At 41.5% G+C, this 16992-nt stretch overlaps 1 protein-coding gene across 1 annotated transcript in view; it reads left to right on the forward strand.

Annotated features, from left to right (window-relative positions):
* Positions 1-16992, forward strand: part of CNBD1 (cyclic nucleotide binding domain containing 1) — a 414607-nt gene that overhangs the window by 25547 nt on the left and 372068 nt on the right. The window contains 1 exon segment of the mRNA XM_032609565.1: positions 14868-14877. Within this exon segment, the coding sequence (XP_032465456.1) occupies positions 14868-14877 (10 nt within the window).

Here is a 16992-nt window from a genome sequence, read left to right on the forward strand (position 1 = left end):
CAATGTAATTTCCAATCAGCCCCAAGTATGGAAGCCAGATCCTGACTTACCTTAGAAACGAAGGCCGGCCCGTTGTCTGACCCTATCATAACTGGAAAGCCATACCTGGGCAGGATTTCTTCTAGTAGCTTTTTAGCTACTATTTGTGCTGTCTCATTCTTGGTCGGGAATGCCTCAGTCCAACCTGAAAAGGTATCTATAAATACCAGTAAATATCTATATCCATATTTGCCAGGATTTACCTCCGTGAAGTCCACTTCCCAGTAGGCTCCGGGCTGGTTCCCTCTTTCCCGGATGCCAGCGGTTGGTGGGTGGGTGTTAGCATTATGGAGTTGGCAGACTGCACAGCCAGCAACCAGTCGTTCAGTTTTTTCGGAGACATTTTTAATTTTAAGTCCAGTCTGTCTGATGAGATCCTGTAGCCGTCGGGCGCCCAAGTGGGTGCTACGATGGATCCGTTCAAGGACCAAGGTTCCTAGTTTTTCTGGAAGGAGGATATTGTTCTTAGCGTCCCGCCACCATCCGTCTTTAACCTGGGTTAGAGGGAGTTTGTTTATCCATCTAATGTCATCTTCCGAGTAGTCGGGTTGGGGCGGTAATTCCCGGGGCCCTGGATCCGGCAGTTGTAGGGGAAGTAATGGTATTGGAGTGTATGCCGCCTTTCGAGCCGTCTGGTCTGCCAAATTGTTGCCCCGGGCGACTGGATTTGTGGGTTTTTGATGCCCCGGGCAATGTACAATGGCTAACTTTTTGGGTTCCCATATGGCCGCTAGCAAGGCCAGGATTTCCTCTTTGTTCTTGATGTCTTTGCCCTCTGCTGTGAGTAGTCCCCGCTCTCGGTATATTGCCCCATGTATGTGTGCGGTAGCGAAAGCATACCGGCTGTCTGTATATATGGTGGCTTTTTGGTCTTTGCTCATCTTGAGAGCTTGGGTCAGGGCAATTAATTCAGCTTTTTGGGCTGAGGTCCCTGGGGGGAGAGTCTTTGCCCATATCATCTCAGTTTCCGATGTTACCGCTGCCCCCGCATACCTCTGACCTTGCTGGACAAAACTACTGCCGTCAGTGAACCATGTGACTTGTGCATCTAATAGGGGCTGGTCACGTAGGTCTTCCCGAACCCCATGGATCTGAGCCAGTACCTCTGCACAATCATGGAGTGGGGAGTCTAAGTCTGGGTCAGGTAATAGAGAGGCAGGGTTTAAAGCCCGTGGTGGAGTGTAGCTGATTTTGAGAGGATTTAACAGTAGACCCTGGTAGTGGACCAATCGAGCATTGTTCATCCATCGGTCGGGAGGCTGTTTGAGAACCCCGTCGATGGCGTGGGGGGTGGTGACATGTAATTCCTGTCCCATAGTTAGTTTGTTGGCATCCTTTACCATTAGGGCTGTGGCGGCGATCACCCGGAGGCAAGGAGGCCAGCCTGCAGCCACGGGGTCCAATTTCTTCGATAGGTAAGCGATAGGCCTGGTCCAAGGACCGAGGGGTTGGGTCAACACGGCCTTAGCTATGCCTTTGTTTTCATCCACAAAGAGGTGGAAGGGTTTGGAGACATCAGGGAGACCCAGGGCGGGTGCGGATAGCAAGGCAGTTTTGATCTGCTGAAACGATTGCTCAGCCTCCTCTGTCCATTCAAAGGGCGTCTGTTCTTTGGTGGCTAAGTATAGTGGTTTGGCCATTTCAGCAAATTTGGGTATCCATAAACGGCAGAACCCAGCTGACCCCAAAAATTCTCTCACCTGTCGAGGCGTGGTGGGATGCGGAGGACAGTCTCTTTCCGTGCATCTGTGAGCCATCGTTGCCCCCCTTTCAGTGGTATCCCAGGTAAGTTACCTCAGGCCTGCAGATCTGCGCCTTTTTGGCAGAGGCCCGGTATCCCAGGGTGCCGAGAGTCTGTAGGAGGTTTCTGGTTCCCTGCAGGCAGGCTTCAGCGGTCCCAGCAGCTATTAAGAGATCATCAACATACTGCAGGAGGGTTATATTGGGGTTTTGTCTCCGGTACTCACTGAGATCCTCGTGTAGGGCCTCATCAAACAAGGTAGGTGAGTTCTTGAATCCTTGGGGAAGTCTGGTCCAGGTGAGTTGTCCATTTATGCCTCTCTCGGGATCCGACCATTCGAAGGCAAAGAGTTCTTGACTTTTGGGTGCTAAGGGTAAACTAAAAAAGGCATCTTTGAGGTCCAGCACAGTATACCATTGTTTCTCTGGACTAAGGGCGCTCAAAAGAGTATATGGATTGGGTACGGTAGGATGGATGTCTATGACTCGTCTGTTAACTTCCCTCAGGTCCTGTACTGGGCGGTAGTCTTTACTGTTAGGTTTGCGGACTGGCAGCAGGGGTGTGTTCCAGGACGACTGGCAGGGACGCAGTATACCTAGGTCAAGAAGCCGGCGAATATGTGGAGTGATACCAGTTTTGGCCTCTATGGGCATGGGATATTGTCGGACACGTGCAGGATCTGCCCCTGGTTTGATTTCTATGAATAGGGCTGGGCGATGTTTGGCTAGTCCCAACCCACCTGTTTCTGCCCATGCTTCGGGGAACTGCTGAAGTCATGACTTTATATCTTGATTTTGGGAGGGTGGTTCCTGGTGAAGTCGGTACTCATCTTCCAAGTTCAGGGTGAGCACAGATATGGGTTGGTTGTGAGGGTCTGTTATGATCGGCCCCTCTGACCGAAAATGAATTTGCGCTCCCATTTTAGTAAGTAAGTCTCTCCCCAGTAAGGGGCAAGGGCTATTGGGAATGACCAGAAAGGAGTGGGTTACTTTTCCCGTGCCCAAGTCCACAGTTCTCTGAGTGGTCCAGGGGTAACGTTTAACTCCCGTAGCTCCCTGGACCCAGGAGGTTTTGTCAGAAATTTTCCCGTGGGGCTTAACCAAGACCGAATGCTGTGCCCCTGTATCCACCAGGAATTGGACTGGTTTCCCCTCCACTTGTAGGGTTACCCTGGGTTCGGGGAGGGGGTCCGAACCCCGTCCCCCCTACTCTGCATCATGTGTAAACAGGACTGGGGTGGTGGCCTTCGGTTGCCATTGCCCCTGGTTGGGGCGCGGCTGCCTTTTTTTGGGGCATTCCCGAGCCCAATGGCCTTTTTCCTTGCAATAGGCACATTGATCTCTGTCCAATGGTCGTCTGGGAGGTCGAGTGGCTGGGGGGCTCCCTTGATCTTTCTGAACAATGGCGGCCAGGACCTTAGTCATTTTCTCAGTGGCTTTAAGTTGTTTATCCTCTGGGGCGTCTCAGTTATTAAAGACGCGCTGAGCAATACGGAGTAGGTCCTGTATCTGTTTGCCCTCCAGATCTTCTAACTTCTGGAGTTTCTTTTTAATATCAGGGGCTGCCTGGTTAACGAAGGACATTACAACGGCAGCCTGATTTTCGGGGGCCTCTGGATCCATAGGGGTATATTGCCTAAAGGCTTCCATTAATCTTTCTAAATAAGAGGAGGGACTTTCTGTTTTACCTTGTACAATTGAATATACCTTGGCCAAATTAGTGGGCTTGCGCGCGGCAGCCCGGAGACCCGCCATTAGAGTCTGGCGATAAATGAGCAGTCGTCCCCTACCTTCTCCGGTGTTGTAGTCCCAATCATCCTGCGGGGGGCGAGTTAAGGGAAAGGCTGCATTAATAAGATCAGGGTTAGCGGTGGGTTGACCATCATCTCCAGGAACCAGTTTTCTTGCCTCCAGCTGGATTCGTTCTCGTTCCTCGGTAGTGAACAGGATCCGGAGAAGCTGTTGGCAGTCATCCCAGGTGGGCTGATGGGTAAACATAACACTAACTAGAAGAGCTATCAAGTCTTTAGGATTATCAGAAAAACGAGCATTCTGGGTTTTCCAATTATATAAGTCACTGGTAGAGAATGGCCAATATTGGAGTCGGGGGTTCTCTGTCTCATCGGGAGGGCCTATTTCTCGCAGGGGTAGGGCTGTGGTGGAATCTGGATGGCGGAACCCTGGGTCGCGCTGAGTGCGTCCACGGGTGCGTCCAGCCGGCCCAGGGGAGTTATTTTCATTGGGCAGGAGGGCCGGCAGTGCCTCTGCCTTTCGGTCCTCCGGTTCTGACCTGGGTGGCCTCTCGGGAGGGGCCACAGGAGGTTCTTCCAAGGGGAGAGGAGCAGGGTCAGGAGCAGGAAGGGGGACCGGCTGTGGGGCCAAAGGAGGATGTTGATATGGAGGGGGTTCTATGAGAAGGAGGTCTTGGCTGTCAGAAAGTATGGGTGCGGTTGAGGTCTGAGGCTTGGGAGGTTTAGTTGGTCGGGCCGTAAGGATCTTATATGTCCCTGATGACAAAAAGGGGGCCATCCAGGGAGGTGGGTTTTCTACCAGGTCCTGCCATACCAAGATGTAGGGGATTTGGTCCGGATGGCCTTCTTTCCCTGGTAAGAAAACTCTAGATTTAATTTTTAGGACTATAGGAGACAAAAGGTACCCTCGGTGGGCCAACCAACCCCGAAAGTTGGCCATTCAGAGCGGCAGAAGGTAATAAGTTTTCTTTTCCGGATGTCCAGACTGAGGTCGCGTCCTCGGGATTTCACATCCCCAAAATTAGTGAGAAGGAGGGAGAGAGGGGTACTCTGTGTTTGGCCCATGTTTAGGTCCTGGAAGAGGTTGGTTAGAAAAGGTTATTCTGAAAACGAAAGTGATTAAGAGCAGTCCCAATAGCGGAGCCTGTAAAAGGAGGAAGGGAGGTTATCGCGTGCGTGCTTCAGATGGGCTATCAACCCCCAGATGGGTCGCGGTGGACGTCTCCAACCACGCCCGACTAGGTGTCCTATAGTGCGTCCACCAGGACTGTCCTAGTCCCCAAAACAGAAGGTACCTTGAGCCAGCTTACTTACCGATCGGTTGTCAGCGATGACCCGTTGACCTGATGTCTGGTGGGCTTGGGGGCATCCCGGACGAGCCCCCAAATGAAATGCCCACGGTCACGAGACCCCTCCACAAGACCACCAGAGACAAGAGTCAAAGCCAAACGGCAAGGGTCATTTATTGCAGGTTCGAACCTGGACCTCTGCGCACTCGTTGCCGGTGACGCTAAGAGGTTCCGATGGAGTTTAGTACAGCTCTTTTATAGACAGGTACAAACAAGCTCGCGACCTTCAGGGGTGGGGAGTACTGATTGGCTAACTTTTAAACAAAGACACTAGTCACTGATTGGTCAACTTTTAAACAAAGACACTAGTCACCGTCTGATTGGTTGGATGGTTGCAAAAGGGGGTTCAGCAAGCATAGTTACAGAAGCGAGAGCGGCTGGTTAAGTTTCGGTTTCCTGAGGCTTTGTTTTTCAATTAGGAATACTTAAGATGGGGCCATAGTTACAAACAGTACAAACAGGAAGATGGATACAATCCTAGCAGCGCTACGGCCTAATGGCAGGGCATCAATTCAGTCCTATTTCTACCAAAGTAGAACATAGCCCTTCAACTGGATTACATATATATATATTTACATGTATATATGTATACACTTTGTACAAAAGGCAAGACCCAATGTTGTCGTGGCTGCTGCCCATATACGTGTGGTCTCAGTCAGTTGGTGTCTATCTTGTATTTCTTCTCCTCAGAATAAAGGCAGTAGATTGGCATATTCTGGGTTTTCTTTTTAAACCACATAAAAGAAAAACTGAATAACAAAGGGAAAATGATGTCACTTTGGATTCCTAAATTCTTGGATATAGGACTTTTTATCTCTAGTAGACTATGTTCCATGAGAGCAGATTTGTTTTAATTTTATCTACTTATTTATTTTAAAAATGATTTCCTAATGTATTCTTTTTTTAAAATTTTATTTTCTTTCTTATTTTTGGCTGTGTCGGGTCTTAGTTGTGGCATGCAGGCCCTTCGTTGTGGCGTATGGGCTTCTCTCTAGTGCGGATTTTCTCTCTCTAGTTGTGGTGCGGGCTCCAGTGTGCATTGGCTCTGTAGTGTGCAGCACGTGGGCTCTCTCATTGAGGTTCACAGCTCAGTAGTTGTGGTGTGTGGGCTTAGTTGCCCAGCAGCATGTGGGATCTTAGTTCCCCCACCAGGGGTCAAACCATTGTCCTCTGCATTGGAAGGTGGATTCTTTACCACTGGACCACCAGGGAAGTCCCAGGAGATTTGTTTTATCTTATTGCTTTCTACTCTTAGACTTTAGGCATAGAGTTCAATGTTTTGAATTGAATTATGTTCTGATGTTCAGTAGAAATAAATATCTTCTTAATGCTTTAAAAAACATTACGAATTTTCTACTTGTGTTGATTATGAGGAAAAATACACATTAATAGTTTTTTTTTAGTATTGTCTAGATAGCTAATCTTTTTAAAACATATATTTTGAAACAACACAGTAGCTTCTGTTGGTTTGACATTCCAAATTTCTTCCTGGACTATATGCTTTGGAAATAAACTTAAATATCCTTTGAAGATTTCTTTGGTTTGTCAAAGTACTCTATGACTCGATCAGTCAGCTCTTATGTTCTAAAGTTCAATTTACTTAGTAAAAAATAGAGCAATATGGTTTAAAAGGAATTTTATGTTCTCCTAAGTTTCAAATAGAAAAAAAATGAGGCTACAGCTTTATATCTGCTTTTTCCTTTGTGGTCAGTACTTTTGTAACTTCATACAGAAATCTTTAAACATTTATAAACTTGGAAGTATAAAAGACAAACACAGTTATGATGCATTTGCATTTGTACATTTGTATAAAAATGGTCCTTGTCAAACAATTTGGTTTTTGACTAGGATATAGCAAAAGTTCTATCTTCATTAGTGATTGATATTACCAATATGTAGCCATTTATACTCAAATACAGATGTAGTTATGTTGATTGTATATTTTTATACTTACAGAGTCTGTAACTCATAAATAGGTTTTAGCCCAAAGTTCACTAATAAGTTGATTATGTAGCATTCAGCATTTTCCTATAGACACAATATTGTAGAGTTAGAGGATTGTACAAGAAGAAATCAACTTAGAAATCATCTGATGGAAACTCCTTAATTTATAGATGATTAAATGTGCCCATTTTCCCCAAAATGTATCTTTAAATTATATACTTTTATGACAGAAAGAGAAAAATGATATTGCTTAAATTATAGTAATTAATTAAAACATGAAAACATTGAGTAATTATTTTTCTCTCATTGCTTCCAATTAAGGTAAAGTACATCAAATTAGTAGAGCAGTTATGATGATTTTAAGGAGGCTCCTGGACTTGGCTTGTCAGACATGGACATTGTTTGACATAAACATGAATATATGAAGAAAAAGGTGATTTTTATTCTTAAGGAAAATAAGGTTTGGAAGAGAAAGGGGAGATAAGAAGATCTTTAAAAAGGTGGTTTATGTACACATAAAAAAAAAATTAACTGAGCTGTCCCACAAACATTGCTCTGTCTGGAATGAAGTCAATTTTTATTTTGAAGAGTTTTCATTGGTAGCTACCAGTTGGCACTGTCAATCAGAACAGACTTGTTATCTTTCGTGGTGGCAGAAAATGTGGGCAGACACTGATGGAATCTTACTTTTATTTAATAGATTGTGAACAAGTTAGAGGCTTGTGATTCAAGGTGTGCCTGTTAATGTTATTTTGCCTAAAGTTCATAGTCTTGTATTCAGTTGTCTAGAGCAAGATCCTCTAACTGAGGCAGTACTGCCCCTGGAGGACATTTGGAAATGTGTACCCACTTATAGATTCCACAACGACTAGGAGGTAGCACTGACATTAAGTGGGTAGGGGTTGGGCATTGTAAACAGCAATGTGCAGTAAAATCCTGCATCCAAAATGCCAATAGCCCTCTGTGGCATTGTGATTTACAATAAGAAGTATATGTTTGGTCTTTGTCCCCATTTCTGGCATAGCGCTCCTAAAACTTTTGGAATTTCCTAACTGATGAGAGTGATAAAGATATCTTTTGTTATGTTAATGAGGTGAATTTTGGACCCCATCTAAGGATCCAAATTGCCAGGAAAACCAACAATGTGATTAGAGGGTTGGAACTTTCAGTCCCACCTCCTGACCTCTGGGTGAATAATTTAATCAATCATGTTTATGTAATGAAGCCTCTATCAAAACCCAGAAGGGGCTTCCCTGGTGGCGCAGTGGTTGAGAATCCGCCTGCCAATGCAGGGGACACGGGTTCGAGCCCTGGTCTGGGAAGATCCCACATGCCGCAGAGCAACTAAGCCCGTGAGCCACAACTACTGAGACTGCGCGTCTGGAGCCTGTGCTCTGCAATGGGAGAGGCCGTGACAGTGAGAGGCCCGCGCACTGCGATGAAGAGCGGCCCCCGCTCTCTGCAACTGGAGAAAGCCCTCGCACAGAAGCAAAGACCCAACACAGCCAAAAATAAATAAATAAATTTATAAAAAAAAAAAAAAAAAAAAAAAAAACCCAGAAGGACTGGGTTCAAGGAGCTTCTGAGTTGGTGAACACATGGAGGTGCTGGGATAGTGATGCCTGGAGAAGGTATGGAAGCTCTGAACACATTCCCACATAATTTACCCTGTGAATCTCTTTTTTCAGGATGTCCATCTGTATCCTTTATCATATCCTTTTGTAATAAACTGGTAAACATAACTAAATAAACAGTTTTCCTGAATTCTCTAAGCCACTGTAACAAATTAATCAAACCTGAGTAGAGGATTGTGGGAACCTACATTTGCTTTGATAGTTTTCTAATGTTATTTCTTTGATATATTTAGGTTAATATATTTTACTATCATTTCTTTGCTCAAGACTATCCAATGACTATTCACCACATAAAAGATAAAGTCAAATCCACTTAGCTAGCAAACAGACACCTCAAACTTTACAAATCTACAACATAAATTTTGATTTTTTTCTTTTCACCTATTAACCTTCTGTATCCACATTTTAATAAATGGCAACCGTGCAAATTCAAGGTCAAGCCCCAAATCTTGGAGTCATCAGAGCCTGCTATCTTTCTCTTTTATACCTCGTATCTAACCTGAAAGATACCCTGATAGCTCTACCTTCAAAATATATCCAGAATCTAACCATTTCTTACCACCTCCACTAACACCATCCTGATCCAGAGCACCAGTGCTCTTGCCTGGATTACTGCAGTAGCCTATTGATTGGTTTTCTTGCTCCATCCCTTGTCCTTTTACAGTCTGTAGCTGGCACAGTAGCCAGATGAATCTTGTTAAAATATACACCAGAACATTATTTGCTCAGAATATCCTAATGGTTTCCATATCACTCAAGGTAAGAGCTAAGAACTTCACTGTGGCCTGTAAGGTCATACATGATCACATCCTACTGCATCTCTGACCACTTCTTCTAGACAAGACTGTCTTGCTTATTTTGCTCTAGCCATAGTTGTCTCCATGCTCTGCTCCTATCACACCAAGTATGGTCCTGCCTCAAGGCCTTCACACTTGTGCTTTCTATCTGGAATGCTCTTTCTTCAGATGTCTACTCTCCTTTATCCCTTACATCCATCAGGTCTCTGCATTCTGTGACCAGCCTATATGAAACAGATACTCTTAGTACTTATTATCCCCTGATTTTTGCTTTCATTTCTTAATAGTATGTCTGACATATAGCTACAAATTTATTTTTATTGTTCCTCTCTCTACATTGAAAACTTCATGAGGACAAAACATTTTTTATTTGCTTATGTATTCCCAGTGATTATAATGGTATCTGACACATTATTGGTGCACATTAAATATTTTTTGAATAAATCTCCTTTATCTGTCATTTGAAGTCCTCTAGAATCTGGGACAATCAATATATTCTTATTACTATTTGCTGACGTGAATTTTACTCCTGAGTAAATATCCCCTAAACCCCCACCCTTCTTTACCAATTCCTTTATTCTGATAAACTTATTAATCTCCCCTATACCAAGTTTAATTTTATTTATTTTTCAAGGTTCAGATTGTCTTGCAGCAAACTTCATAGCTTTTTATTCCCTATACATCTGTTCCAAAAAGACTTTAAGCTGAGAGTCTGAAAGAACTCACCTTCTAGCTCTTGCTCTGCCACTAAATGTGATTGAGGTTATTAGAATATCAGTTAAACCCTCAGGGCTTAGTTTTCTCATTTGCAAAAGGAAAGATATAAATTTGATTTGACATAAAAAACTTTTAGTCTTATTACTGTATAAAGCTGAAGCTATATTTTCATCCACACTTTTATCTTAGTGAATGGCAAGATTATCTACCCAGCTGTACAAGCCAGAAACTGTTAAATTGTATAATCTTCCCTCCATATGAGACACACATTGGATAAGTCAGTTGTAATCACATTACTTACAAGAGCTTTTGTAATGGGATAATTTTTACATCTCCAGCCTTGTCTCCCAGTGACTCTTCCTTTCCTCCCAGCCATGACATGACTGGTGGTTTCTTGACTATACCTGCACCATGTTATTGAGGACTTTGTACTTTGGCTCATACTGATTTTTCTGTCTGAAATATCATCATCCCATTCATCCCCACCTACCAATAAATAGGTAAACTAATCTTCATGTTCAACCTGAAATCTCCTTCTCCAAGAAGAGTTGTCTTCTCCATTTCCACTTGACTCTGTATTGTTTTCTATCAGAGCACTCCTGATAATTTCTTATGTATTTGTTTAAAGTCTCTTCCCCTCTATTTTAACATAGGCAGCTCCTTGAAGGCTGTTTTCATTAGATTAGGGTAACTGCCAGTATGATGTAACAATAAAACTAAAAAATGCTGTGGTTTAAGTAAAAGGTTTTTCATCCTTAGTTTGAAAGTGGCGCTCTGGTTGTATGTAGAAGTTCTACTGCATGAAATCATTCAAGGATGTGTGTTGGCCTCATCTTGGTGTTTTGATATCAGCTTGTCATTTTCTTTTCAATATAGGTGAAGAGGCCACTGCCACATCTAGTTTCCACTTCATGGAAAGGAAAAATATGAAGTCAAGGAAAGCAATTTCCTATTTGACAAAAGAGGCAGAATTTCTAGAATTACTTCTTACATTCTGCTGGCAAGAACTTTCTCTTAGGCTAATTTCAGTTTAAAGGAGGCTGGGAAATATAGTCTTTAGCTGGGCAGCCATGTGTTTGGGAAGAAGTGGAGAGTGAATTTGGGTGGGGTCAACTAGTAGTCTGTCAACCCAAACAGAAATCCTATCTTATTAGTCTTTCTATTACTAGAGACTAGAATACCCTAGGGGCTCCATAAATGTTTTTAATTAATAAAAGAATAAATATTTTATAATTCTTTTCTCTGTTTTGCACCTTCTTATTTCTCTATGAAGCATTTGGGAATATCTAAATACATGTTTTCAAGTTTATTAGTTTCTTATACACCTGTCTCTAATCTCTCATTCACTGTTTTTTTATTATTAATTTTTATTGAAGTATAGTTGCTTTAAAATGTTATATTAGTTTCTGCTGTACAGCAAGTGAATCAGCTATATGTATACATATATCCCCTCTTTTTTTGATTTTCCTTCCCATTTAGATCACCACAGAACATTGAGTAGAGTTTCCTGTGCTATACAGTAGGCTCTTATTAGTTATCTATTTTATACATAGTAGTGATTATATATCAAGCCCAATCTCCCAGTTCATTTCACTCCCTTCTCCCCCTTGGTATCCATACATTTGTTCTCTAAGTCTGTGTCTCTATTTCTGCTTTGCAAATAGGTTCATCTGTACCATTTTTCTAGATTCCACATAAAAGCGATATACAATATTTGTTTTTCTCTTTCTGACTTACTTCACTCTGTGTGACAGTCTCCAGCTCCATTCATGTCTCTGCAAACGGCACAGTTTCGTTCCTTATGGCTAAGTAATATTCCATTGTACATATATACCACATCTTCTTTATCCATTCCTCTGTTGATGGTCATTTAGGTTGCCTCCATGTCCTGGCTATTGTAAATAGTGCTACAATGAACACTGGGGTGCATGTATCTTTTTGAATGATGGTTTTCTCAGGGTATATGCCCAGTAGTGACACTGCTGGGTCATATGGTAGTTCTATTTTTAGTTTTTTAAGGAACCTCCATACTGTTCTCCATAATGGCTGTATCAATTTACATTCCCACCAACAGTGTAGGAGGGTTCCCTTTTCTCCACACCCTCTCCAGCATTTACTGTTTGTAGATTTTTTGATGATGGTCATTCTGACCGGTGTGTGGTGATACCTCATTGTAGTTTTGATTTGCATTTCTCTAATAATTAGTTATGTTGAGCATCTTTTCATGTGTTTGTTTGGCCATCTGGATGTCTTTTTGGAGAAATGTCTATTTAGGTCTTCCACCCATTTTTTGATTGGGTTGTTTGGTTTTTGATATTGAGCTGCATGAGCTGTTTGCATATTTTGGAGATTAATACATTGTCAGTTGCTTCATTTGCAAATATTTTCTGCCATTCTGATGGTGGTATTTTCATCTTGTTTATGGTTTCCTTTGCTGTGCAAAAGTTTTAAGTTTCATTAGGTCCCATTTTTTCATTATTTTAATTTTCATTATTCTAGGAGATGGGTCAAAAAAGATCTTGCTGTGATTTATGTCAAAGAGTGTTCTTCCTATGTTTTCCTCTAAGAGTTTTATAGTGTTTGGCCTTACATTTAGGTTTTTAAGGCATTTTGAGTTTATTTTTGTGTATGGTGTTAGTTTTATTCCTAAGTATTTTATTCTTTTGTTGCAATGGTAAATGGGACTGTTTCCTTAATTTCTCTTTCAGATTTTTCATCATTAGGGTAGAGGAATGCAAGAGATTTCTGTGTGTTAATTTTGTATCCTGCTACTTTACTAAATTCATTGATTAGCTCTAGTAGTTTTCTGGTAGCATCTTTAGGATTCTCTATGCATAGTATCATGTCATCTGCAAACAGTGACAGTTTTACTTCTTCTTTTCAAATTTGGATTCCTTTTATTACTTTTTCTTCTCTGATTGCCATGGCTAGCACTTCCAAAATGATGTTGAATAATAGTGATGAGAGTTGACATCCTTGTCTTTTTCCTGATCTTAGAGGAAATGGTTTCACTTTTCACCATTGAGAACAATGTTGGCTGTGGGTTTGTCATATATGGCATCTATTATGTTGCAGTAGTTTCCCTCTATGCTCATTTTCTGGAGAGTTTTTATCATAAATAGGTGTTGAAATTTGTCAAAAGCTTTTTCTGCATCTATTGAGATGATCATATGTTTTTATTCTTCAATTTGTTAATATGGTATATCACATTGATTTGCATATATTGAAGAATCCTTGCATCCCTGGGCTCAATCTCACTTGATCATGGTGTATGACCCTTTTAATGTGTTGTTGGATTCTGTTTGCTTGTATTTTGTTGAGGATTTTTGCACTTATGTTCATCGGTGATATTGGACTGTAATTTTCTTTTTTTGTGATATGTTTGTCTGGTTTTGGTATCAGAGTGATAGTGGCCTCATAGAATGAGTTTGGGAGTGTTTCTCCCTCTGCTATATTTTGGAAGAGTTTGAGAAAGATAGGTGTTAGTGCTTCTCTAAGTGTTTGATAGAAGTTGCCTGTGAAGCCATCTGGTCCTGGGCTTTTGTTTGTTGTAAGATTTTTAATCACAGTTTCAATTTCATTACTTGTGATTAGTCTATTCATATTTTTTATTTCTTCCTGGTTTCATCTTGGAAGGTTATACCTTTCTAAGAATTTGTCCATTTCTTCCAGGTTGTCCATTTTATTGGCATAGAGTTGCTTGTAGTAGTCTCTTAAGATCCTTTGTCTTTCTGTGCTGTCAGTTGTAACTTCTTTTTCTTTTCTAATTTCATTGCTGTGAGTCCTCTCCCTTTTTGTTCTTGAGTCTGGCTAAAGCTTTATCAATTTTGTTTATCTTCTCAAAGAACCAGCTTTTAGTTTCATTGATCTTTGGTATTGTTTTCTTAGTTTCTATTTCATTTATTTCTGATCTGATCTTTATGATTTCTTTCCTTCCGCTAACTTTGGGTTTTGTTTGTTCTTCTTTCTCTAGTTGCTTTAGGTCTAAGTTTAGTTTGTTTATTTGAGATTTTTCTTGTTTCTTGGGGTAAGATAACATTGCTATAAACTTCCCTCTTAGAAGTGCTTTTGCCATTTCCCATATGTTTTGGGTCATTGTGTTTTCATTGTCATTTTTTTCTAAGTATTTTAAAATGTTTGATCTCCATCTCGCTTTCTCATCTTCTGGGACCCCTAGAAAGCAAATATTGATATGCTTAATGTTATCACAGAGATCGCTTAAATTGTTTTCATTAAAAAATTCTTTTTGCTTTTCTTATTGGGTGATTTCCATTATTCTATCTCCGGATCATTTATGTGTTCTTCTGTATAACTTTGTCTGCTATTCAGCCCTTTCAGTGTATTTTTTAATTTCAGCTATTGAATTCTTTATTTCTGATTGGGTCTTTTTTATATTTTCTAGTTTGTTGTTAACATTTTCACTGGGTACATGTATTTTTTCCCCCCTAATTCAGTCACCATTTTTATTACCAATGCTTTGAATTCTTTGCTGGTGAATTGTTTACTTCTGTTTCATTATTTATTTTTTCAAGAGTTTTCTCTTGCTCTTTCAGTTGAGACCAGTTCCTCTGCCTTTTCATTTTGCTTAACTTTCTCTGTCTCTATATATTTAGGTGAAATGGTTAACTATTGTTGTCTTGAAGTTTTGTTGTTATGTGGAAGCACCCCTTTACAGACTGCATGTACCCGGTAGGCGTACCTTTGGTAGGCGAGCTGTATTTACATGGATGCAATTCACAGTTTTCCTTACCGTGTGCTAGCAGCTATCACTTTGGTAGGGGGTGGGGCTGGAGATGGAGGCACTAGAGCTGCAGTGGGTTGTGAGGTGGGACATTCTGTCTGCTCAGTTGCCATCTTCACCCAATTGGGATGGCATCTGATCCCAAGTTGCTGGAGCAGAAGCCTTGTGGGTCACGCTCCAGCTGTCTCTGTTCCATTTAAGTGTGTGTTTTCCCCTCTCTCAGCATTGGAGTCCTTGCTCCAGAGGAGGTAGTGTTGAAGCAGGAGATGTTTGTGTTGGCCTCAGACAGAAGTTCGAGCTGTCTCTGATATGCTGCCTGTGCAGGCACACATAATTGTTTCCCTTGCTACACCCAGATGCAGCCTCAGGTGCAAGTCCCCTTTGTCCTTCACAGCCAATCACTGCTTCCAGCCTCCACCCCCACCCTGTTGTGGGCCCATACCACAGTCCAAGCAGGTCCCATGTAGGCTCTCAGTATATACTGGGAGGTGAGTTGTGAGCCACTGTCAGAGATCTGGGCTGCATCTAATGCACTGCTTTAGTAAGCACCAACAATGGTCACTGCCACCCCACCTAGGCTCTTCTCCAGTACCAGGTTACCTCTGTCTCCTATGGTCAGATCTTTCCCTACTTGTGCCACACTGTGACACGGAGTGAGCAGGGCCGAGTGTTTGCTCAACTAGGGTGCACACCAACGTGCTCTTCCTCACGAGTAGAGTCCAGGCTTCCCACAGCCCTCCCTTTAGTCCCAGCAGTCCTCCAACCAGGCAAGAGGGCTCATATCTCCCATGTAGGACCTCTGGACTGAAGTGCCCAGTCTGTGTCTCTCACTCCCCAGGGTGGTGTCTCCCGTGTTATCTCCCTTTTCCTCTGAGTCCTCTCCCAGGGGCACAGTCCTGACCTGATCAATTTTTTTCCCTTCCTACCTGATTATGTGTGTATCTTATAGTCTTGGTTGTACAGGATTCCTTCTGCCAGTTTCTAGTTTTCAGTGAGGATTGTTCTTCATATAGTTGTATTTTTGATGTGTTTCAATGGGGAGGTAAGCTCCACATCTTCTTACTCCACAATCTTGATTGATTTCCTCAAGCTATAGGTTTTGCATGCACTTCTTCATCTGCTTGAAGAAGTTGGAGTTTTTTCCTTGTAGGTAAATTTCCTTGCAGATATACTTCAGTGAAGTGGCAAATTTTGTTCATAGACAGTGTTTACTCATAGCATGGGAAATTATGAAATTATCTTCTGGACCACATTCAAATTGTCAAATAGTTATTTGGATCCATGGTCTACTCTCCAACCCTCCTATAATTCTGAATCTTTCTTTGTCCTTAGCTTTCTAATTACATTTATTTCATGTTTCTTTGAATCTACTTCTCTTATCCACATTTAAGGGCATTCATTTACAAATTTCACATGGTTTTAAACAAAATGTATTCCTACTAAACACATAGGACTATATGTTCCTGTTTTGACAAGAGACTCAGAAATAGGAGTAGACTGCCAAATTACATTTTGTGATATAGAACATCCATCAGAGCATTATAGGGCAGTTAGGGCCTCGTTCTGAAAATTAGCTCTAGCATTTGATTTTTCCATTTCAACCTTCCACCTCTTTCACTTCTTGGGCACATTAATTTGGAGACATAAATTATAAACACCAGGTACATGTATACTAGCCACCACATCTTGAAAATTCTCAAGGGTTAGATAAAGCAGACATCTCAGTCATACACATAGAAAAGGACAAGAGTGAAGGTTTTAGCATTTTGGTGTAGGCTTCTTAGCCACTCCAAAGACGATTTATCTAGATTACAGATTGGATTAAGGTTCCAAGTCTTGTAGCATGGGCTCCATGTAGAAAATTTTTTTAAATCACACGTTTGTACTTCTTTGAGCCTCAGTTTTGTTACCTATAAAATGGAGACAATAGAAGTATCAGATAATATAGTTGTGTAAGGATTAAATACCTGATACCTGTAAACTGCCTAGAACAATGCCTGGCACACAGTAAGAACTAACATGTTTTATTATTTACAGGGGTGGTATATCTAAAAAGTTAAGAGAATGGGTTTAGAAGTCAATTCAGTTTTCATATGTACTCTTTGTTCTCCATTTCCTAGTAATATGAATTAAGCAAATTATTGTTTGTAGTTTATTTATGTGTAAAATGGGAATTAAAGAATATCAGCCTCTTCAGGTTATATAACTATGCAATGAGACAAAAATAATGTAAAAACCTTAGCACAATGTTTGTCATATAAGAAGTACTAGATTTATAAC

The sequence above is a fragment of the Phocoena sinus genome, chromosome 17 (assembly GCF_008692025.1).
Source record: "Phocoena sinus isolate mPhoSin1 chromosome 17, mPhoSin1.pri, whole genome shotgun sequence".
Lineage (NCBI taxonomy): Eukaryota > Metazoa > Chordata > Mammalia > Artiodactyla > Phocoenidae > Phocoena > Phocoena sinus.